We start from the raw sequence: 24,627 nt of genomic DNA, 5'->3' as shown, positions 1-24,627 counted from the left end.
GGCTGCAACCATCCATCTATCATCCCACCGGTACAATAAACATCTCTCACCCGTAACAATATATATATATATATATATATATATATATATATATATATATATATATATATATATATATATATATATATATATATATATATTTATATATATATATATATATATATATATATATATATATATATATATATATATATATAGTGAATAAAGATAGCAGTAAAACAACATAAAGTCCCGTCGCTCGTCTAGGTTTGGCGCACACACACACGAGCGAAGGTGTCTTAATTTTCAAACTTTTTGTGATTCTTGTGGCATGTAGGTAAATCTATTACTATAATAAACGATCATTATGTGAAAATCTATATTATGTGGAATGCAGTGCCCTTTGAGAACAACGAATCTACGTTTATTAGAGGACAGCTCGCCAACGCGCCTCAACCTCTAGTCGGAGCTCGTACGCGTAAACTGAGGGGCTAATTAGATCATTTTTGCGCACTTTCATGCACTTAAATTGAAGGAGCTCATAGTTAATGAGCCGGAAGCGTGCTTCTGTTAACGGTGATGTGCTGCTTATTAAAATTGAAAACACGCAATAACACGTTGTGTGATATTATAAAGTTCCTTCCATGGGTTGAAACGTGACAACCTTGAAGTCCAGCAGAGACATGCAAGTAAATGACTAACAAGAAGAAGTGAGTTTTCGCCATGCGTAGTTAATGTGGCAACGTGCTTTTGTACGGAGAAAAAACAAATTGGTAAACCTTTATGCGTAATGACACCGCATGCGTGCTCTTACTTTCGCCACACTCAATTGGAAGCCACAAAAATGTGCTGTACAACTCAGGAGAAATTATTGTTGAGGATCAAAGAGAGTTTGTTATGCTCACATTGCTGGATACATTCACTCAAGTTCAATTCAATTCAATTCAATTTATTCCAGAAGAAAATTTCTGTCAAAAGCATCTCGGTGCTCCCTATTTTATCACTTGCATTGCTCACTAGGAGCTTACAACTTAACTATAGAGGACAACAGGTGTTATGTAGACTCGTGGGATAATTTAAAAGCTTCCTTGCGAATGTCATCCCACAGTTTCATAAATGAGGCCCTGTCCCCTTCTTGCAGTACTTTCTTCTCAAAATGGGCGAGTAGTTCGGGCGTAAAATATGCTTTCCATCCTCCCACCTTGGCTTCTTTGACCAGAGCGTACTTTGATTTGTCTCCAGCGTAGCCTTCCTTGCTCGTAATCTTCCGGTTGTCAAAAAGCTTGTTCCATTCCTGAGTCTCATTTCCGCTGAGATTAAGCACGATAACATTTCTCATACGCTCTGGTTTTGACAACTCGAGGATGTTCTGGAGCATTTGCGAGTCTTTCAGAAGAGCTGTATGATAGCTCTCACCCAAAAAGCTAGCCAGTCTCAAGACTGAGCCTCTAGTGTCCTTTTTGAGCTCCTCGTAGGTCACGAAGAACACGTTCTGTTCATCCTTGAGGGCGTAAGCTGACGCCACATGGTCGAAGTAGCTCCCGTAACCCAAATCGCCTTCGACGAAAGGTTCGAAAAACTCTTCGAAGGTTCCATCGTCGAACTTCGCGACGTTGAGATCTTTGGTCATGCGGAACTGTGACACACAAACATCCCACGGGTTCCGGGCGACGTAGACGTACTTGGCCTCCTTGTTCATTGTGTCTCGACTCAACGGCAGGTGCGTCGTGAACAGTCTGACTGGCATCGACGACACCCAACCTTCGGTGTCTACGTACTCGATCGCCCTGTGGTTGCGGGTGAAATCGTCGTAGGAGTTGATGGGTGTTCCTCCGTTCAGGATAAGCTGGGTGAGGTACTGAACCCAGTGGGTGCCACTTTTGGGATAGGTGCTTTGGACAACGTCCCCCTTGGCAGCGCGAAAAGAGAGACCTTTTCGAAAGATTTCTGGTATGACCAACGGACACCTGGGCACACCATCGATGACTTGCCGGTAGGGCCTCCGACCTGACATGGTCGTTATCTTCCAAGCCTATGGGGTATGTATCCTGGAAAACAAGCAGCTTGTTTGAATATTGACAACCGTCAATAATGTCACTTCTACACAGTAAAATAGTTCACGCATAAGCAATATCAAAGCAAAGTTTGGTTGTGTCTACCTTCCAACACCCGGCTACTATCGAGGCCCATAAAACACTGCACAGGATCTTCCACTTCTGTGGCAAACACCACATTAGAATTAACGACCTCATAGAAGCTCGTGTGTAGTAGATAATACGCAACGTCATCGTTCTGCTTATCGACACCATGATTAGGCCCCATATAACAAATATTTCAAGCGTTTAGCACAACAAACGTTCTGGTTTTACCGGATTGAATACTAATGAGCTGTGCCCTTGAATTGAGGTCAACCCTTTAATGTATGTTGAATGAACTTTCTTGAAATCGCCCCGCTGGTTAGAATTACGTTCTCAAGATTTTATCAGCAGCTTCGCTGCGGTGGTCTAGTGGCTAAGGTACTCGGCTGCTGACCTGCAGGTTGCAGGATCGAATCCCGGCTGCGGCGCCTGCATTTTCGATGAAGGCAGAAATGTTGTATGCCCGTGTGCTGAGATTTGGGTGCACGTTAAAGAACCCTAGGTGGTCAAAATTTCCGGAGCCCTCCACTACAGCGTCTCTCATAATCGTATGGTGGTTTTAGCACGTTAAACCCTACATATCAATCAATCAACGCACGTTAAACAACTCAGCAAGAGAATGCTGACTGACAGCACTTAAGGCTTTGGGCAGACTCAAATATGCGTTGGTTGTTTGGTGGCCTCACCACAACGTGATATAACCATGTTAGAATCTGTTAAAAAAATCAATAGTGCTCATACTTTGTCGCTATCACTATACTCGGCGACAGCTTTTCTTGACAGCACTGTGGAAGCTATAGAGCCGAACCGCCTGCATGCGCGCGCGCCAGGAAATAGTACCTATTTTATTTTCTGATTCTAATAGCTACTTGGCCCGAATAAATAAAACTTTCTTCATTATAAGGATATAACAAGTATGGGGCGCTGTTCATGGAAAAGAAGTTATCGTGCCCTCTAGTTTTTTCTTTTTTATTTCTTGAACGGCACCACGTTTTCCGCAGTAAACATGGCGTCCAGCCTTATCACTGGTGGCCGCGCAAGCTCTGAAATAAGCTTCACTGTTCGCGTCTTGCGCGCAATCTTAACGACGATCTACAACAATTGTGAGGCTTCTCGAACACTGAGGCGCAGTCTGCGCTGATGATTGCTGACAGCCTTTGAGGGCGTAAACAGAATACAGCAAAACTGAAACAAGACAGGCCCGTGGCCGGATCGTGCCGCAACCGGCCTTCCGTTTCGCCTGTACCAGGGCTCAATACCGTAAACGTTAACATTTGATCACGTGTGGCGCGTACCCGTATATACTGGACTGAACACGGAACCTCAACTTCACTGTTATAAATGCTGAATAATGCTGGGAAAACGTTCTGAACAACGGAAAATTTTATATGTACCAGTATATAAGCAGCACAGTAACTAGCTGCATGTATGCACTCTCATCAAAGTTTAACTCTGACGTTCCCATTTTGCTAAACACACTAGCGCAGCGAGCAAGCGAAAACCGAAACTGGAACCGAAATCGGCTGCAAGCTGCCGGACAACTTGCGTAGTAACACAAATGTGCGGAGGACCCGCCTCCGTAGCCTTCACTCCAATGTCAAGAAAACCTGTCGCCGAGTATAGCGTTCCTCGCCTACTTCTCACGCACGCGTGTTCTATCACTGCAGCCGCTCTCCAACACACACACACACACACACACACACTATATATATATATATATATATATATATATATATATATATATATATATATATATATATATATATATATATATATATATATATATATATATATATTCACCCTTGCAATTGTGTCATCCTTCCGCATAAAGAAGAGTTCACACCGGTACGAGTGTTCTAGCACACATGTCTTTTGTTGCATCTTCTTCACACCATACACGGCGACTTGATCCTCTCAATACTGGGCCCGTGGGATCAATTGAGAGTTGTTTTCATTTTCTCATGTTTGTTTGTCGCTTTTCTACAAGAACGTGCATTTTTGGAAAGACCTTAATGGGCATCTGCACACACTCGGTGCAGAGAAATTGAAAAAAAAAAGAATTGCGTAAACGTGTAATTTGTTAAATTGTATCTTTTAAGGACCTTAACATTTGTATTTACAGATGCTATGTCTCAAAAACAGAGACAGAAGTCTACGTAAATACGTAACATTAAAACATGCGGCTACCACGATAACTGCTCCGCCTTTCCAGCGAACATTTTTTTTTTTAAACTCAAGTTTCTATGCCCACCAACTCCTCAATCTTGATAATACCCCCTCCCCTCCACGCCGCGGCACCGCCGATCCGATGGACACCGCGCCGGTGACGCGCCGCTGCCGAAGGTAGAAACACCGGCGCGCCGCCGCGGGCAATTGTGTGCCGGCGCACCTGTCTACTTGCGAGGGGGCAGAACAAATGTGAAATAACCTTAGCGGCACGCGCACGAACGTGGTTTTCCGGCCGCTCTAGCTTTTTTGCTTGTCGCTTTTTTTTCTCATCTCAAATGTGATTGCGCAATTGTTGCTACTGCGTAGATTAATTCATGATCTCACTTACATTCAATCTTTTTTTAATTTATTTATTTGAAATTCCTTACAAGACTCTTGGAAATTGTGTAAGGGGTGCTCTGAAATAACATCAATGCGGGAAAAAATGTAAAGGAATCAAACACCACTAGGAAACAACACAAAAATTAAACACTTCATAAATAAGACGGACCTAATGCATAATACATAGTGAATAAATGCATGATCTATGCAAAATAGTGGTACATTAGACATATATTACATGTACATACACATGTATGACTGCCAGTTGGGCGTGTTGGTAAAGGTTCATGATGAAACAAGCGCAAAAATACACACACTCAGAGAGGACACAGACAAGCGCTAACTAGCAACTGAAATTTTTATTTTCAGTTGCATTTTATTTTATTTATGACAGGGGAAGTCGGGAATGACGTACATGCGTGTGATGTATTTATTAGTGTTCGTTTCGAAATAAAATTTTCAGTTGCTAGTAAGTGCTTGTCTGTGTCCTCTCTGAGCGTGTGTATTTTTGCGCTTGTTTCATCATACACATGTATACAGAAATAGTGCTCTTTATTAATGGACATGCAATGATGGACTTCAGTGCAAATGAGCAATTAGTAGGAGGTGGAATGTGTCAGGGTTGGACAATGAAGCTATGTTGTCTGGCAGGTTATTCTATAATGTAATGGCTCGCGGGAGTGTTGAGGAGTTGAATGTTAATGTGCGACCATATAAGCGAATAAAGCTCAAGTTATTATATAACCTTCTGGATGTTCGGGATGAGTCATCGAGATTAAGTGAATGTGACCTTTCAGAGTGGACATACTTGTGGCGTAACGTTAGTTGGGCTGTGTCACAGCGCATTGCTAAGGACTGTAGGCAGAGATTAGTTTTATTATGTGTCACATTGGTAACAATAGTTTCGTGATATGAACCGTGCTGCACTACTTTAGACAGATTCTAGTGCGTTAAGCATGTTATTGTGATATGAAGACCAGTTGGAGGATTCGAACTCAAGTTGTGGGCGAACAAATGTGAAGTAAGCAAGCTTATGAATATTAGCGGGTGGGTTTGTTAGGTTGCGCCGTATGTAACCCAATGACTTTGAAGCATTACAGCTTACCGATGAAATATGAAAGGACCATGACAGATCTGAAGAAATGTGAACACTGATGTACTTGTAATGAGACACGTGTGATAGTAAGTCGTCTTGAATGCGGTTTGTATTATTAGAATTGTTGTGTTTACGACTGAATGTGACTACTTACTATTTTGATGTGTTAAGGGTCATGAGCCATTTGTTGCACCACTCGTTAATTAGATTGAGATCACACTAGAGTGCCAAGTGGCTGTAGCTGATGTAACGGGGTTGTATTGAATACAATCACCCGCGAAGATTCACATGCTTGAAGAAATGTTATTGGGTAAGTCATTTTTATGAAAATAAAAATAATTATGGACCCAGTATACTGGCCTGCTGTACGCCTGGGGTAACTGGGGAATGATTAGCGGAAAGATTGTTAACAAGTATGTGTTGTTTGCGGTTGTAAATAAAGTTGCGTGTCCATGATAGCGTTAATGAGTCCAAATGAAGTGATGACAGGTTATATATGAATTGGCAACGAACTACATGGTGAAAGAATTAGGCGGAGTTCAGAAATACACAGTCTGTGTGTAGGTTACTATTCGGGGTGTTTCATTCCTGCGAAACACAATAGCTGTGTTTCGCAGGAGTGATTCTTTCTGAACCCAAGCCTAATATGGTAAAAAAAAACTTGTTATATCCTGAATGATTTGAAACTGTGAGTTGCAATAATGTGCTGCAGCATTTTGTAGCATGCACACGTGAGAGATATACACTATTCATGATTTCTGGTGCACGTAAAGCCAAGTAACCTGGTTGTGATGCACCATAGTTATGAACGGCGCAAAAATCCTGGAACACAAAATAAAGCAAAACACGAGGATGGGTGCCAGACTCGCAACTAATTTTTATTCACGTCGACTCGCTCCTTCTGTATTATTCACATTTTTTCATTGCATTGCATTGTAGTGCTGTATTGAATAAATCTACACCTTTTTATATAGAAAAACGTGGTCCCCCCCCTCCCCCCCCCCCAAAAAAAAAACAGGTGATACAACACGCAAGGTTTTTTTTAAGGAATTCTTAATCAAAGATGTTTCCTTTTTTTGCAAATCGATATTTAAAACACTGATACATATTTACAGGTTGTTTCATACTTAGGAGAAATCTCGTAGCGCCTACAAGGCATCGCGATGCGACTAGCGCTGCGATTGCGCGCCGGCAGCAGCTCACGCGTGCGCAGACGTTTCCATGGTGTACAGTTGAACCGCGTCGTCTGCTACCGAAAGGCGTGTGCCGCATTGTCGGCCAGCGCACAGATATCACTTGTTAGTGTGAGAACTAAGCCCGGATACTCTGCACTAATCATTTTCGGAAAAGCTGCGCGATGAGATACGAAGGAACAAGGAACGACAAACGCTTGCGTGCTTTCTTTCGTCGTATCCCGTCTTGCTGCGCTGTTTCTTCAGATGCTCCCGTACCCACTTTCAACGCTTGTCTGCACGAAACGTTGTGCAACGCCCACCTCTCGGCCTTTATTCGTGATAATGGAGAGCATTTCACAGTCTGCATCGTTTGCTCTATCGAAGCACTGTGACACTGTGTGCGCTCACGAAAGTTCCGTCATTTTGCGCACGCCGCAGTAAGTTTGGATTAGGCAGACATGATAATGAGCATGCATTGTTCAGGGTGTCTATTTGAGTTTAAACTAAACAAAGCACTCAGTGGTGACTGGTGAGCAGCTGAACGGGTTTAACAGAACAAAACACATGGGAATAAATTCAAGAATGATTTAGAATGAAATACCACCTGAACCAAAATTTGTTCTCGACCAAAATGCACTCGTGACGCATCCAAGTTGATGTCTCCAGCGATAGCGATGATGACGCTAAATCTAGACGGCAATGAATGTATGGTGTCAGTGGTGTGTTCCGCCACAGCATGCCCCATTCGTTGACGATGCATAGGAGCATGGCATCACAAGATACAGATTGAGTTGAATAAAAGAAAGGGTCGTCTGCCGTACGTTTTCCCCCCACTTCTTTCTTGGCTGACAAGAGCAGTATTTCATTTTTAGCCTGGTTTAATATGTCCCATGTACGAGAAAAAAAGCGACTTAAGATTACTAAACTCTGTCGTAAAAACTATACTATACATTTTGGAGCCAGCTAGCGAGCCTTAGGGGGAATAAAATGTCGCCGTTAAGAGACACGTTCAGGCTCTGTCTTCACCAAAAACATTCCGGAATTAGTTTCCATTTGTTTTATAGTGTTAAGTCAGCTCAGAAGTGCAATTCCTACCGTTGAGTGCGTTTTGTTAATTCAAGGTCAAATCAAGACGACACACATTGCGTGCTAATTATCGTGTCTCTCTCTTCCCAGCGTACTGTGGTGCACGTAGAGTGAAGAAACATTCACGAACGCACGCATCACCATGGCGTTTAGAGAGAGCAATCAAGGTATGCTGTGAAATTCTGCTTGTAGCAAACCACTACCACAAGTAAAGGCTGAGAGGTTGGCGTCACACAACATTTAGTGCAGATTATCAGACCAGTTTCTGCCCTAAAAATGGACAGCAATATGGCAAGCAAGAGCAGCGGTGTAGCAGACGACGCGGTTAAAAACTGCCCTTCTGAATCATCTGAGCACGCGCGAGCGGCGGATGGCTCGTGGTTGCGGCGCTGGCCGCATCACGATGCCAGGCGCTTTGAGTTTTCTTCTAACTGTGAAACAGCCTGCACATACCCTTTAACATCCGGTGCGCATTGCAGGGACTGTGGGCGCGTCCCTCTCATTTTGAAAAATAACCAGCATCATCGCCAGGAGTAATGATCACTCAATTTGGTAGATGATGTATCAGCGTGTGCAGCCACCACATAATCTCGTTTTCTTCGAGGTCTGCTGATTTTGGAACTTTAAACCTCACATATCAATCAATTCTTGGAGGCTTCATGAGAACGTATTTTGGTAAGTGCTGCGTTTTGTACGCATAGTCTTCTCACGGGCGTACGCGTACATCTCTAGAATCGATACGCTACGTACTTCACATGCGCAGTTCTCTCCCAGGGCAGTGTTGCGTTCGTAGCCTCGTTACGTACGCTTAACTAAAAGTGTCTATTAGTTGCCCACGTGCGAAAGCGGGGGTCCAGTTCCCTTCATAACACGTGGGTGCTTCCTTTTTGTGAGGCACAATATCAATGAGAATTCTCGCCAATATAGGGCAAGTTTGAAAGTCGCCGCGTAGCCTTCGAGACTGGCAACGGCTGCCTCTTGTTTTCTCCGCGCGATGCTGGTAGGTTCACGGTATACGCGACGCAGGAAACGCGAGGGGGTGAGTAGCCACTACGACGCGACGCTTCGAACTTGGGAACTCGCGCGGCAATGCTCGAGTTCATGTATACAAGCTTGCGAAGGTGGACAGCACATGGCAGGTTTTGAAAACGCCGTTTTGTTTCGACGACAAAGTAAATCCTTTTCCGAGACGTTTACTGGAGCGGCCACAGATCTTGCGGGCTAGGTTTCTCAAGAGCCATGAATCTAATTTTTCAGCGGACTAGTCTAGACTACACGCTCGCGAAACCATCTATCCTAATGAAATCTTATAGTTTTTCTCACTTTGTCGTATGAGAAATATAAGATCAAATGAAATGAGCGTGTCGTACGAACTTGAGAAATTGTGGGTACTCACGCAGCAGGATGCCGTAGATTGAGGCGACAAAGACCTCTGTGACTGCACTTGTGATTCTAGATAACGTACCAGAGGAAAACAAGAATGACTTTGTGTCTTTGTGATAGCAGAGGCCTACAATGACCCAGCTGATACGAAAGCTGTTTATCTAAAAAAAAGCGCGGGGGTGGCTCGTTACTCTCTTTTGAACGAGGGGCGGGAGGCGAACGAGGGTCGGCAAGCGCTATGTACCACTGTAGCGGGGCGTAGCCAGAAATTTTTTCAGTGGAAGGACACACACACACACTCTTGAATTGGCCATTTTTTGCTCTCTATGCCATGCCGAAAAAAATTTCAGGGGGAGGGGCACATGTCCGGTGTGCTACATTCTGGCTACACCCCTGCAGTGCAGAACATGCGCCTTGAGGTACTGTATTCATGTTTCACAATACCACCAAACAAGGAGCTCGGCTTTCAAAGTCAACGCTTACCTCACTCGATGTACAGATGCCCCAGAAAGTGAAAACCGAGCACGCGAGCTATGGTCGATCATACTGGGCCAGCAGTAGAAACTGCCTACAGCACCTCATGGGATTTTTGTGTCGGAGGGGTGGCCAGTAGGGTTTTCTGTTGCACCCGTCCTCTGTTAACGCTCATAGAAAGGGTACCTTTTCAGCGGGTACCTTTTCAGCGTTTATTTATCTTTCAATGGAATGGAATGAAATAACTCTACCTCAGTCCTGCAGGACGCACTTAGCGCGTCGCGGGCGTCTCCCACGTAGGGACCAACAGGGAGTACATGGCGGCCGCTTCGTGGTCCTGCTGGACGGCCCATTGCTGGTCGGAGAGAAGTGAGCTCCTGAGGGACCCCTCCCACTTGTTTGAGGTAGAGTCGGGAGGAGTTGATCTACACTCCCAAAGCATGTGTGCGAGTGCTGCCATGTGTCCACATGATGGGCATGTGTCGCTGGGGTATGCATCAGGATAATAAACGTGAAGCGTGGCAAGGTTTGGGTACGTGTGTGTCTGTAATAGGCGTAGGGTTAATGTCTGCGGTCGGTTAAGTTTCGGATGTGGAGGTGGAAAAATGTGGCGTTCAATGTAAAAGTGCTTTGTTATGTCATTGTACGTAATGGGTGCATCCCGATTGGTCTCGAACTCGGCAAGATGGGGTTGCCCTGTGGCGGTGCGGTCGGTGAGTGCGCGCGCTGCATCATGGGCGATCTCGTTGAGGTTGGATAGGGCACCCGGCACCTCGTCTATCCAAATCATAATGTGCTGCCACAATGCTTGTTCACCAACGGCAATATAATATACTTAGGCTCTCCGAGTGTTCTAATCTAATCTTTGGTGGTTATTTGGGGCGTTGAATTTCGTGCAGTGCAAACATGATAGCACATATGCATTGTGTTTTTATTTTATAAACATCTACGCCTGCGAGGAAACGCTTGAGCACATTCTATGTCATTGCCCAGCATACCAGACCGAACGACGTATTATGGAAGCCATGCTCTGTCAGCTGGATTCACGGCCGATTACAGAAGAGAAGATTCTGGGACCTTGGCTGACGGCTTCCCATACGCCCAAAGCCACGAAAGCCCTCTTGTACTTTTTAAGGAGCACCAAACTTCACGACCGCTTGTGAAAGAACTGTGCGAGGCCGTGCTGTGTAGTTTCGAGCTGACTATTTATGCGTCTCTTTCTTACTCCTCTTCTTTTCTGTCTCTTTCCCTTCTATTATTCTCCTTTTCCCCCACCCCAAGTGTAGGGTAGCCAACCGAGCCAAGCTTGGTTAACCTCCCTGCCTTTCCTCTCTATTTCTCTCTCTCTCTCTCTCTCTCTCTCTCTATTTTACTAGCATTATGTGTATGAGAATTATTATGGTGCGTCTTTTAATTTAGCATATGTTGAGTTTTGGTATTCATCTGTCGCGTATTTTGTATCCATAGTTTTTTTCTCTACGTGAAGCTGCTGGTATACTCAAGCTAAATGGTTGACTATTAGTATTAAAAAAAACTCACTGGGTCCCCTGTACATTCGCTTAAGACAACTCGAAGGCGAAAGCCATCTTTTCCTTTGCAGTCGATGTATAAGGGAACAGGCAACACGAGCACTGCCTTCGCGGGTCGCTGTAAAGTGCCGTCTCTATTTCCTGCTCTTGACGTCGCGCAATTTCCAATTAAGGTTAATACAATAAATAATAAATAAGGTTAATACATTAGATAACAGTACACAAAGTGGCGTTCGCAGAGCATACCGAAGGGAAAATACAAGTGAGTTGTTTCACATCACCACTCACTTGAAGTCGCACAAGGGTGCTGGAGTGAATAAATAAACGCCATATTAATAATTATATGAACACGCCCATCACATCAACAGAAAATGACATTCCTAGATCACGCTGAAAGTTTGGACAGTTCCCGGGCTTCTTCTCGAATATCCGACCACAGCTGCATGAAAGACGCCTTGTCACCCAGCTCTCCAATCTTTTTTTCAAAACGGGCCAGCTGGTCTGGCGTGAAGTGCTCCTTCCAGCCTCCCACCTTGGCTTTCCTGACGAGTCCGTACTTGGTGCTGTCTCCACCATAGCCGTGCTTGCAAGACACCTTCTTCCGGCCGAACAATTCGCGCCAGCCAGGATTCTCGTTTCCCTTCAAGTCAAACACGATCACTTTCCGCATGTGCTCGGGCTGAGAACGCTCAATGATCTTCTGCAGCAGTCCTTCTTGTTCTTCTAACGCCCGGCCGTAGCTCTCTCCCACAAAGTGAGCGAGCCTCAGAATGGTCCCCGGCGTGTCCCGCTTGAGTTCTTCGTAGGTGAGAAAGAACACGTTCAGCTCGTTCCTTAGGGCATAACCCGAGGCGACGTGATCAAAGTAACTGCCGTAACCAAGCTGTCCTTGTAAGAAAAGGTCGACAATGTCCTCGAACGTGCCGTCCTGGAAGCGGTATATGCTTATGTTGGTCATGTTATAGAAAATAGAGACGCACACGTCCCAGGGATTCCGAGCCACGTAAACGTACCTTAAACCAAAAGAAAAGAAGGGACATGAGAAACCTAATATTTTACCGGTTTCCAAGCACTATGTCTGAGCCTGATACTGTCAAAAAATATATTCTCGCGAGATAAACATTCACTCTGAATGACGTGTGCTACCTGTATAGAAAAGATAGCTTTCAAAAGCACCAAGTGTCAACCACAAGTTGTAATATTAATGTATGCCGATACCACGATATGGTTATGAGGCATGCCGTTGTGAAGGGTTCGGTAAATTTCGACCATATGGTGTTCTTTATTATACACTGGCATCACAAAGTACACGGGCATTTCTGCGTTCATTGAAATGCGACTGCAGCGGTAAGGATCAAAGCCGCGACGCTAGGGTGAACAGCCAAGAACCGCACTCCACCACCTACGCGGTCAGTCGGAGATCGGTCAGCCTAGCGCTACCATGTCACTGCAAGCTTTAACATTTGGAACACAGTTGGCGTACACTTTATTACCGCAAAGAATCAGGGATACCGTGGGTCGTGAACTGGTTGAAGACTGATATTTTGAGAAATGGGGAAACTATTTTTAAGGACTTCCAAGCTATTGCTAAATTTTCGCGAATGAGTCTTCGATGGATTGGTGATCGGACGTGATGTCTTGTCACTATGACAATACTTGCGCTGGGCCCCTCTTTTTGGTTAATATCCCCAAGTGTAGGAAAGCTACGGAGATCGCCTGTCTCGATGGTTTGTATATTATTTTGTGGCAGACCCGTCCTCAGCACCACGTAACATGTGCTATAGAAAGAGCATCGTGAAGTTTGGAGTTTGTATGCGATATCTCTTTACTATTTCCTAGTGCATCATTGGCAATGCTACAAGAGCAGTCATCATCGATATCTTCTATCGACCACAACAGTTTACTTATAGCGCAAGCGCTTGATAAACTGCCGGCCAACGCCACCTACCGTAGACTGTAGCACTAGGCCGGAGACGGGTCTTGTTATTCACTGGTATATTAATTTTCTTCTGCTGTGTAGCATGATGCCAGTTCGTAGTTTTCATAGAAAGCGCTCTGCGATTTGAGAGCCAAACTTCCATTATGACAGAACAATCGAAGCCATCGCAGCGTGCTTCAAACTGTGTGCCGTTAAGTAGACGTCACTTTCTGCGAACGACTGCGATTGATAACGGCTATGCCGATTGACCACTCTCGAAATAGTAGCCTCGGCTGCTGAGCAGAGCTGTTCACACCAACCGCATTGCGTTTTGCCCTCTCTGCCACAGAGGGCCGAGCAATCCACCCATAAATGGTGACCATGTCGCCACCTTGCGGCGACACGCAATACTGCGTGCGTGTGTCGCACACAAGATTGGCTGTGGCCAAGGTCAAAGTGGTGAACTTTTTCGAGCGGAGAAAATTGGTCCTTGCGCGATCTGAGCAATTGTCTGCGGATTTTCTGTGTTTTTGGATAATCTGTTTCAATCTTCCAGATCTGCGCTTGGTTTGAACGCACCTTTCGGGATGGCTGTGTCTTCGGCGTAGCGCTATTGATCACCGCTGGCAGAAACGTCTCGAAAAGTCTCTTGGCCACGCGTTGGCGTAGTCCGTAAACATTTACGGTTTGCTGTACATATACCTTACAAGCAGACTATTTTGGTGAAATGTGTTCGAATCATCATCATCGTCATCATCATCATCATCATCGTCATAATCATCATCATCAGCCTGACTACGTCCACTGCAGGAAAAAGGCCTCTCCCATGTTCCGCCAGTTAACCCGGTCATGTGCTTGCTGCTGCCAATTTATACCCGCAAACTTCATAATCTCATCTGCCCACCTAACATTCTGTCTCCCCCTAACCCGCTTGCTTTCTCTGGGAATTCGGTCAGTTACCATTTGGTTATCATACCGATAACCAAATGCTCCTGTGATGAATGGAGTATATGAGAGAGTATGACTAACTACATTCATGCATTTGTTGACTTTTATCTCATTTACGCCACAAAACGGTGAAATTTACGTGTATATAGCTCATTTGGCCATTTTTTTGCGAAATTTTCACTGCGAGCTATTTTACGGAAATAAAAAATAACGTACTGCTCTGAATTCGTACTGATTTTGAGTTGCTCACTCGGAGACATTTATATGTGATGACGCTTATTTACTTTATTTAGTGCCCAACTTTACCACTTTTGCATCCTCAGGGGTACTGATATTTTAAATATATAGCTCATCTTACCTTGTGTTCAATAAACATTCATCTGCTTAATTATTTGTTTGTTGATAGTTGAAGAAATTACCCTATGTCCAATACAATCAATGATAAAAATGAAAAATTTACGAAGTGTTTAAGTAATGCTTGGAAGGCCAGCAGTCATGGCTCGTTTGCAATGCCTTGACATCTGCTCCAAAAACACCGATTGTTCCTCAAATCTAGCATTTATCTTTGCTACTAAGGTACCTATAGATGCCTCCGATGAGCAATCTTTCGGCTACACAATCTGTGATGTAAAGCAAAATGTCATTGCTTTTACTGTTATATTGATTAAACTGAAAGCAAACTTCACGCATGGGGTAGCAAACACGAAGTCTAGGCGGTATCCGGTGGCATGTTCAAGGTGAACAGCTCAAAAGCCAGCGTTGCTGTGACATATATTTTAAGAAACCTCTGAACTGATGATGACGGCACAGGAGGAACCGGTCTTGCCAGGAAGGCCACGGTTACACTGCAGAACCCTTTCGCCCTTGTGGCACGTAAAGTAAAAGCAATTCGTGCTGCAGAACACGAGTGTTCTACTACGAAACCAAGCACGCGAATCTCAGAGGCACTTACTGGCGTTTGATCGTTCAAGTTCAACCAGGCTTTCGCTATACTACGGCACATGCCCTCTGTATCTAGCAAACAAGTCACGATACGCCTCTTGATTTTCGAGACTTACGTTCTTGCAACACAGGTTGTCCTGGCCCCTACCGAAACGGCAGTAAAGAAAAATACACAAAAATAGGATTTTATGGGATATAATGGGCATGGGTTTGTAATGGGCAGCAACTTCTTGAGTGCGGAGCATTACTTTGTCGCATGATGTGAAGCCTCGGTGTCTCTGCCCATGCGCGGCTTCGGCCCCACTGGACATGCTCGTCTCATTTCGTGCCTCGACTCGTCTTCATCGAAAGTGGGCGGGGTGTGTATATACACAAGCGGCGTTCAGAAAAGGCGACTTTGTGGGTCTCTCTCTCGTACTTCTCTCCGTCCAATACAATGACGGCATCAAGCAATAAATACAGACTTTACACTTCTTGCCTTCGATTTTCCTTCATTAAATAAACATCGTAAGAACGACGATATCGCAATGAAACATCGCCAAATCATACCCAATTGCGCAACATTCACGCACCCACAACACCATGACGTATTTTGCTCTAGTTACCCCGTGAGAAGATGTGGGTGCCATTTTTTCTCTTTGTGGTTGAGAGCGCAAAACCGAAGTCTGCTCACCGGAGATACGTGTCCAGAATGGTTCCAAGTGCTATCTTCTAGCAATGCGAATTTTAATGTACCAGCCATATGGCCACGTAGTCATCGTACGCAAATAATTTGTCAGGGATGTTAAAGAATCGTCATGCCAAGGGTAAAGATACAAGATTGAACAGCATCGCCAATACAGGGCTCTGCGGCACATCCTACTCTGCAAAGAAGTGTGCCATGTGCCCCTCAAGCAAGTGAATCGGAAATAAACTATTGACTATTCTGTGAGAGAAATGCCGCTACGCTGTGGATCGTGGTTCTAACACAGAGAAACGCAAGAAAACAGTAAGCGCTCTCGGATGTACATTCAGCGTCGAACGAAAATCAAATGGCAGCAGGCAATGGCAGTAGTGTAAAGTGCTCGCCCTCTAGTTGTCAACATGAAGAAGAGCGCATATATCCGTATAGTTTTGCCGAAGCGGATGCGTGCGTCTGTCCATGGCAATAACTGGATGGGGTGCACTACAGCACTGCGAATGCCTGACACTGTTCGGTTTTCTTATGACGTTGATAGTACGATAAACATGCCTAAATGATCACATTTAAACCTGGATGCATCTCTGTCACTCAGCATATGCTCTGGCGGCTGCACTTTTCCTCCCTCCAGTCATTCATTTGGAGTATGCTTCATTTGAAGGATGCTGTGCCTTCTTTCTAACTATATCATCCTTTGTAGTCCTCCAAAATCAATCAATTGATCAATCAATCAATAGATCGATCAGTCAGTCAATCAATCAGTGAATCAACCATTCAACGTGTCTATACCGTACACATACTTAGCATCATCGTTCATGGTTTCCCGGTGGAGAGACTGATGCGTCAGCAGCGTTCGCAGTGGCAGCGTTGGCGTCCACTCGCGGTCCGCCATGTACTCGATGATGCGGGTGTTGCTGGTGAACTCTTCGTACGTATCAATCGGATCGCCATTCCTGAGGATCAGCTGCGTGATGTACTGAACCCAGTGCGTGCCACTCTTCGGGTACGAGCTCTGCACGAGATCTCCTCTGGAGGCTCGGAACGAGGCGCTTCTCCGAAACACCTCCGGGTCCACCCAGGGGCTGCGCGCTACGCCGTCGATAATTTGCGTGTAGGGCCTCCGAGCTGTAGCCATTGCAGCAAGCCTGAGAGAAACAGTTGCATCGTTTGTGCATGACCGCTGAAGCTTAAAAACAGCGTTAGTTTAACGAGTATTATTCTTTATAAGAACTTCTGGAACACGAAATACAGAAAATTAACATTCAAATTTATCCCTGTGGTGTAAGTGGCTGTTACCCGTACTCTACCTATAAAAAGATGCAGAATACTAAAAAAAAGAATGTAAACGGAAGTTTGCACTCGAGCTACGGCATAGTTACTACCCATTTAACGCCCTCCGCTGTAAGTAGTTGAAATGTTGGATTATATACGTGGAATCGGTTATTCGTTAGCGTAGTGTGCTAGAGCTCTCGCGCAAGTTTTGCGTTACGTTAACGGCAATAGAAAAAAACTCATTCGTTTTCTTTCTCAACTTTATCCTCACATTCAATGTTTTCATCCTGCAGCGTCGCTTCCTGCGCACGACTAGCTTCCTCTTGCTTGCGTATACGCACACGCTACTGAAACACTGAGCGTTTGTTATCTGCGGAGTGGAGCAACTCTGTTGAGCCCAATCTTCCCGCGAAAGTCATTTTTGCCGGTCAGTTGTACTGTTACAGAACCTCCACAAGAAAATGGCACAGAGTGTAAAAGTGTGGTCCATGACAAGGCACTTAGTGAGGCTGGAGGGTTACTCCACGCTGTCCTTTACACGGTACACTCGACAGGAAAGAAATCAAAGAACAGGACCCACTCCTTCGAGTCGGCGTATGGACGGTTGCTAATGAGACCGTACGTCTTCATTTTTTAATTTTTTTTGAATATGGAGGCGAAATGCAAGATGTCCGCATACTGTTTGATATCAGTGCATGTTAAAGAGTACCAGCAGGTCGAAATATCCAGAGCCCCTCAATCACGACGTCCCTCGTAATCGTGTTGTGGTCTTGGGAAGTAAAATATTGCGGCGGACAACTCTGAAGCGCACATGCTTGCAGTCTTGTTCCTTTTACAATTGCGCTGTTGACGAAGTCATACTCGTTTTGCGAGTTAGTATAATGTACGAGTTGTTTTCTGCGCCGAACATCCAGCTGTTTCAATTCAGCGATCCCAAACAACACCGTAGTACGTATGGGAGGAAATTGTGATGTTTTTGTTTACTGCTTCAGCCGCAGTAAATCAGTGGATGCAGTGCGTTAACTTCTGACCCAAAGTTCGCGTATTTCTTCCCAACTGCGGTGCTCTTAATATTTATAATTGCTGTGGTTTAACGTCACAAAACGGTGATATGATTTTAAGACACACCGTAGTGGGGGGGGGGGGGCTCCAGAAGTTTTGACCATATGGGGTGTTTTAACGAGTATGTAAATCAAAGCAAACGAACGTCAAGCATGTTCACCTACGTCGAATCTACGGCTGCCGCGACTCGGATTCGATTCCACGACCCGCAGCTCAGCAGTCGAGCATGATAACTACAAGACCACCGTGAAGGTTGCTGCGGCGGTCCCATTTCGGTGGATGTGAAAGATAGAAGCCCATATGTGGTCTGCATTGTCAGTGCACGTTGAATAACAGCAGATAGCTGAAATTTCCGGAGCCATCCACTGCGATGTCCCTCATGATCACATCGCGCTTTTGGGACGGAAAACCCTAGACATCATTAATTATTTACGCCAGCAGGTTTTCTTTAGTTCCCACAACAGTCGGTTAAAACTACAGAAGTTTGCGGTATTAGCTAATCATGTACTCATGCACAACTACTTAGAAAAGATGTTCGCGCCAGCCTGAAGCCGAACTTGCCTCTTTTATGTAAGCAGCTACTACTGTCCCGGGTGGCGTTACGGGTGTAGTCTGAATGGTACGACCAGTTTCATGAACAGACGCATTTTTCGGAGTTTGGTGTCGACAGTGCTTATCTCGTTATCTTATCTTAGCTTATACCTTCTGAATTGCGCATGCCTTGTAGAAACGAATCACTTGGAAATTCGGCACCCAACATGTTTGCATGTTCTTGAAAAGCTTGTGCCACGAATTTTCGAGGATACAGCAAATGCTGGCGTATGCTCGTATGGATTATAGTACAAAGGGTGCAGTTAAAAACAACAAATAAAAAAGAAGTTAATCAGACTTCATACGGTGTTTTTTGTTGTGCTGCGTTATTCTGTTATTACCACGTAGCATGCACACTAATACCTACTGCATGACAATCTGTCAAGTAGGTCCCTGAGTGATTCAAGGAAGCGTAAATATCTAAATTTGCTCATGTGCTGTTGACAGCTCATTTGTGACAAGTGCTTTTTTCAATAAACTCGATGCTCACACTCAGAGCACAAAGCCACGTGACTTAAAGTTACTGAATAGCTTCGCAACTTAAAAAAGGGAATCGAAAGAAGCTAGAAAATACGACGTAATTAATTTTTGTGAATTATGAGATGAGCAAATCACAGGTCGTCTACGCTGTTCAGAACTTTTCTTTCTGTTCTGTGTTTTGTTTTTAACAATGTGACAGTGAATAATAACTGAGAGCACTGAATAGCCTAGAACAGAATAGCCGTGACTCATAATACTTGATAACAATATGGTTATTATTAATATTATACTGATAATAAACTTAAAACTCCTAAACCGCTGCAATCCTTGTACTTAGGATAACTCGTAATGTAAAAGAGCTACTATTTGGTATTGTCTTAATCCGCTTGAATAAATAATGACAGGTAACCTAACTAAATTGGATTCCTACAATGTCCGCCTAGCAAACAATGTTGAAACGCCCAGCTTTATTGAAGAAGTTTTATCACTTTTCTTGCTATATGCCGCGAAATTTGCGTAGAGACTAAAAGTATCAATAAAATTCGCGAAGTTGCACCTAGTGAAATTGATCCGCTATGCCGTCAAACACTTTATAATTGTGAAATATGTTGTAAGACACTAGTACGAGGCATAAAAATGAAAAAAAAAGCGTTATCAGAACCTTTCATTTAGTATGTATATGCCATAACAACGTCGAATCTTGAAATACTTGATTGATTTGTGGGGTTTAACGTCCCGAAAACACGATATGATTATCAGAGACGCCGTATTTAAGGGCTCCGGAAATTTCAAGCACTTGGGGTTCTTTAACGTGCACCCAAATCTGAGCACACGGGCCATCAGTTCCGCCTTCATCGGAAATGCAGCCCCCGCAGCCGGGATTTGATCTTGCAACCTGCGGGTCAGCAGCCGAGTACCTTAGCCACTAGACTACCGCGGCGGGGCAATACCGAACTAATTCACCTTTGCTAATTTCTGCTTCATTGGCTGTGTATGGAACAGTATACAATGTTCATGCATTGTTAGTACCGATGGAAGAGTGCGCATCTTTTGTCCTATGAAGCTTTTGCTCACTCAACTTTTAGTTGGGGCATTGTGGCACCGCGGTTTGTAACGAAGCCAGAGTACGAGCCATACGCAGCCAGAAAATCGTTGTGGTATAGAAGATATATATCGGTGTCAAACAGCGTCAAAATATACGATGATGTCACAGTGCTTTTTCTTTTGTTTCAGGTCAACTTTGTGGCCGAAAGAGAATAAAGGCGGCTTTGTTCACAGCTCGTTATGGCGTTGCCGTGCACAGAAACACAACTCATTGCCACTTTCGGCGTCGACCTGCTAAGCTTGAGGACAACGGGGGTTTCGCACCCGCGTTGATACTTTTGATACTTTTGAACTTTTCATAACCGGCCGCATTTCGATATTATGCACAACAGTGCAAAAACACCAGCTTACTTAAATATAGGCACACGTTCTGGTGCTCCCCATGGTGTCGAAATTAATCCACAGTTGATATCAATTCTATCATGGCTTTGGCTGGTAAATTATCACTAATTATTGTCATGATCACACTCGCCTTGCATGACACTTGTGCACAAGCAATGCTCAGCTGGCTCCGCTGTTTCTATCTGTTGTTTGTATGGCAGTTTAATCTTCATGTCACTACGCTAAAAAAAAAAGAGGAATTATCCTTTGACTGCACCTATGTGGAATACACTATGGTCGCTGTGTAAACGATCGCTTGTGTTCAAATTCTGACAACATTAGAGAAAAGGCGAGAAGTATTTTCGCAATACAATGTGTCGATTGTGGCTGCATCACAAACTTCCAGCAGGCGCAGCCTTGCCCGTGAAATGTATGAAGTCTTTCCCATGAATGTTGCAGGTCAGTCATTTATCAGCTTCCAATCTATTACACTAACTGACAAACAGAATAACTATCTTCACAGTGAAGCGTTCCACGCTGTATACGACAAATCGGGGCTTGTGCGTATGTCTTAGAAAAATCTTCCTTGGCTCCGTTTTAGAGCCTTGAATGGCTGATGAAACGAAAAAGTTTACGTCGGCAGGGCCAGCACGAATGGTGCAAAAGTTCATCATAATATGATGAGGTCATCACATAATATCATCTCTTAGTAAAAAGTGGGCCGATAACAGAGGCAGTGCAAAATCACGGGAAGCGCAGAAAGTTTTTGAAGGGGGTGGGGCTGAACAAAAGAAAAGAATATCAAAATAGATGTATTTTGTCGAGTCAACTTGATAAATATGCGCGGTTTAACGTCCCAAAACCACCATATGATTATGAGAGACGCCGTAGTGGAGGGCTCCGGAAATTTTGACCACCTGTGGTTCTTTTACGTGCACCCAAATCTGAGCACACGGGCCGACAACATTTGCGCCTCCATCGGAAATGCAGCCACCGCAGCCGGGGTTCGAACCCACGATCTGCGGGTCAGCAGCCGAATACCTTAGCCACTATACCACCACGGCGGGACATTATCGAGTCAACTTAGAGAATTCATAACGAACCCTGTGGGTTTATTTCATTACGAGGATAACTCGTAAAAACGTGGCTTCAATCAATTTGAAATGCTTAAATATTTACGAGCTGCTTCACCATTCTCATGCTAAAAAATGAATTAGTTACCAAAAACAGAATATGATTATGCATGAAACGCTGGGCTGTGTAGGAATGTAAATTATCTTTGGCTTGCTGTGGTTAATAATACTTGTTTAGGTTTAAAGTGCACCAATTCTGATATGAGAGATGCCGTCATGGCGGTCCCCGAATATTTCGACCGCCTGGGGTTCTTTAACGGGCACCTAAGTTTAAGCACACGGGCCTCATGCATTTTCGTCTCCGTAAAAAATGCGGCCGCCACGACCGGGATTCAATCCCGCGACCTGCGGGTCAGCATTCGAGTGCCTTAGCCACTAGGCCACCATCGTGGGTGTCTGGACATAGTTCCTAATGGGTTCCCAAATAGCCTCATTGGCACTTTTTAAATTTATTGATCTCGAAGTGCGGCCGGCGTGGCGTGGTAGCGAATATGCGTCCTTTACAAAGAAGAACAACATGACGTATCTGCGGCAGCTGTGTTCATTAAGACGAAAAGTTCGCGCCGTCTGACATGATCTTGCAGAGACAGTAAACAGTCGATAGATCGGAGCCATTAAATAACGGCACAAACACACCTGATAATAGTGTCGGTGGGCTCTCGCCGAAACCAGCGCTGTGACTCAAACTCTTAATGTGGGCTTGCACAGACCTACATAAAGCCGTCTCCACCACCTCCCGTGCCACAGGCCTCGTGCTTGGCAGCAAGCCTGATGTAGACTGCTGAATTCACGGACCGTTCTGTAATTCATGGTTACAGTTCATATGAAGCAAAGTGGCGCGTGCATTTTTTGACACCCTGCTAAGCCCTGCTAAGACAGCCTTTCAAAAAAAATGAAGCAGGAAAGTGCCGGAACCATGATATGATTATGAGGCGAGCAGTAGGCAAAGGCTTCGCTATCTTGAGCCATCAATCGTTGAGAAGTGTGCAGGGTCAGACACTGGCATTGGGCAGTGCATGGGCCTAGATAATTTTGTTTTCCTCGGAATGCGACCACCGAGGTCCAGATCCAGACCTCGACTTCGGATCAGCATCTGAGCACCGCAACTACTGTACTATCAAGGTGGGCCCCCCAAAACAAACTATAGTTTCATGAAGTTCTTCAGACCTTTGATTTCGGGTGGTTACACGACCAGCTTGGCTTTTTGCGGACACGGGCGTGAATGCATTCGTCATCGCTCATGCGGATTAAATCTGCTGAGGCAGGCGTCGCGCCAACGGAACTTCACAACTCCTGGGCACACGCGAACAAAGCGACCGCAGCAAAGCGAAAGAAAGGTACGATGCGGAAAGGAAAAATAACGAAGAACGTAAAATGTCTTTGAATTGCACAATTGAACGCTCACCTGTTCAGCTTTCGTGGTGTATCTTTGTTAAGGGTTGTGTCGACTGGGATACCACTTGATGCTCTAACTACACCTTACATACGCGTGGTATTTCGAAGGCTTCTGTGCCTAGAAAGAAGCACCACAGGTGATTCCGGCCCGCTTGTGTACAAGGCAGTTAGGCCGCTAAATAATTACGAGCGCTCGTAGCCCGTGGCTCCTGATAACACAAGATACACATTATCTTCTCTTACAACCTCCCTCTGACAGCTATTTCTATCAGTAAGTGTAGCCTAACTCCGCCTTCCGCGCTTGCAAGAGTGCAGGCGCAGCAACTTCTGTTATCGTAGATGACATGCGTGAAGGAGTTACAAGTTCTCAGCAGGCAACGCATGAAAGCAAACATAAGTGAACTAGCCGTGTCGCCTTATGAATGAACTGCGTACTCTGATAACAGAAAACAGACAAATATGGCGCGCGTCCGAATGTAGTTATGCCATAATCTGTTGACGTTACAAGTACTATATTAGCGTCTTATCTCAGGCACAGATAAGTCTCACGGACACTTTTGCTACGCTTCGCCGTTTGCAGGACCGCCGATGGTACGACGAGGTAGTTTTCCATGATGCAGAACTTGGTCTACATTCTTCGATGCTGTATCACTGTGTCACTCATTACAATTTCGTATAAGACATTGCAGTCAGTTAATAGAAGAGTTTATTGCAATATTTATAAACACCTAGGCGCAGGCGCCGCGTTTACATATAGATGTGTAATATCGGTGTCAAATGAAACCCGAACAGCGGCAAGGCTTCGCGATGCGCACTATCCAGCTGTCACCATTGACAGGCGCGCGCATCGTAATCGGAAGTTACGGGCATATATGCGCGTCTGTTCATGGTGATAAGCGCACGGCGCACACTACACCATCGCAAAGGTTTTCCGCTATTCGGGTTTCATTTGATGCCTATAGTAAATCTGTTCAAACGCCCTATTGAACGGCAGCGGCCGCGCATGGCTTTGCTCGTCATTCAGTATCGTCGTCATGTGACAGCAGCCGTATATAGTTACTAGCAAATATTACTCGCGATGAACCAGGGCACCAATGCTATGGGCTTTGCAATGGCCGTAGTTACAATGTTTTTTTGTGTGTGTGTGGCACAATGGCGATTTGATTGCGAAGAACATGACGGTGTGTGTCCTTATCAATCATAAAATCAATCAATGAATTGAGGCTGCCTTTAGATTTATGACAAGCGTTCGTTTCAAGTATTTTCAATTGTGACATTATTACCGGGAGCTGAATCGGCACAGACACACTATTAAACATCTGTTTCGAGGTGTTGAACACAGAGTGCTAGACATTCCCGGCGGCGACGAGGC

General features: G+C 44.8%; 2 protein-coding genes across 4 annotated transcripts; both read right to left on the bottom strand.

Annotated features, from left to right (window-relative positions):
- Positions 1-912: 912 nt before the first annotated feature.
- Positions 913-10,679, bottom strand: LOC119159894 (3-alpha-hydroxysteroid sulfotransferase-like). 2 transcript variants are annotated; one of them, XM_075883873.1, is made up of 2 exons: positions 9,399-10,679; positions 913-2,027 (listed from the first exon to the last, which is right to left on the bottom strand). In XM_075883873.1, the coding sequence occupies exon 2, from the start codon at positions 1,991-1,993 to the stop codon at positions 1,034-1,036; it is 960 nt and encodes a 319-aa protein (XP_075739988.1). In that variant the 5' UTR covers positions 1,994-2,027; positions 9,399-10,679; the 3' UTR covers positions 913-1,033. The 2 variants fall into 2 exon arrangements, with proteins under 2 accessions (XP_075739988.1, XP_037268601.2); XM_037412704.2 differs by having other exon boundaries at positions 9,421-10,679.
- Positions 10,680-11,718: 1,039 nt separating this feature from the next.
- Positions 11,719-23,506, bottom strand: LOC119187160 (sulfotransferase ssu-1). 2 transcript variants are annotated; one of them, XM_075883872.1, is made up of 4 exons: positions 23,266-23,506; positions 22,497-22,659; positions 16,698-17,042; positions 11,719-12,423 (listed from the first exon to the last, which is right to left on the bottom strand). In XM_075883872.1, the coding sequence occupies exons 3-4, from the start codon at positions 17,030-17,032 to the stop codon at positions 11,796-11,798; spliced, it is 963 nt and encodes a 320-aa protein (XP_075739987.1). In that variant the 5' UTR covers positions 17,033-17,042; positions 22,497-22,659; positions 23,266-23,506; the 3' UTR covers positions 11,719-11,795. The 2 variants fall into 2 exon arrangements, with proteins under 2 accessions (XP_075739987.1, XP_075739986.1); XM_075883871.1 differs by lacking the exon at positions 22,497-22,659 and having other exon boundaries at positions 23,266-23,501.
- Positions 23,507-24,627: the final 1,121 nt, after the last annotated feature.

The sequence above is a fragment of the Rhipicephalus microplus genome, unplaced genomic scaffold (genome assembly GCF_043290135.1).
Source record: "Rhipicephalus microplus isolate Deutch F79 unplaced genomic scaffold, USDA_Rmic scaffold_21, whole genome shotgun sequence".
Classification (NCBI taxonomy): Eukaryota; Metazoa; Arthropoda; class Arachnida; order Ixodida; family Ixodidae; genus Rhipicephalus; species Rhipicephalus microplus.
The sequence above is the reverse complement of the archived record's forward strand: the minus strand, read 5'-3'. Positions and strand labels throughout refer to the sequence as shown.

What these genes read in the sequence shown, in the direction of transcription:
- LOC119159894 (XM_075883873.1), bottom strand. Translation starts at nt 1,993, where the DNA reads ATGTCAGGTCGGAGGCCCTACCGGCAAGTCATCGATGGTGTGCCCAGG.
- LOC119187160 (XM_075883872.1), bottom strand. Translation starts at nt 17,032, where the DNA reads ATGGCTACAGCTCGGAGGCCCTACACGCAAATTATCGACGGCGTAGCG. An exon ending in ACCATGAACGATGATGCTAA is followed by an intron (nt 12,424 to 16,697) that starts GTATGTGTACGG and finishes TTTTGGTTTAAG; the next exon opens with GTACGTTTACGTGGCTCGGA.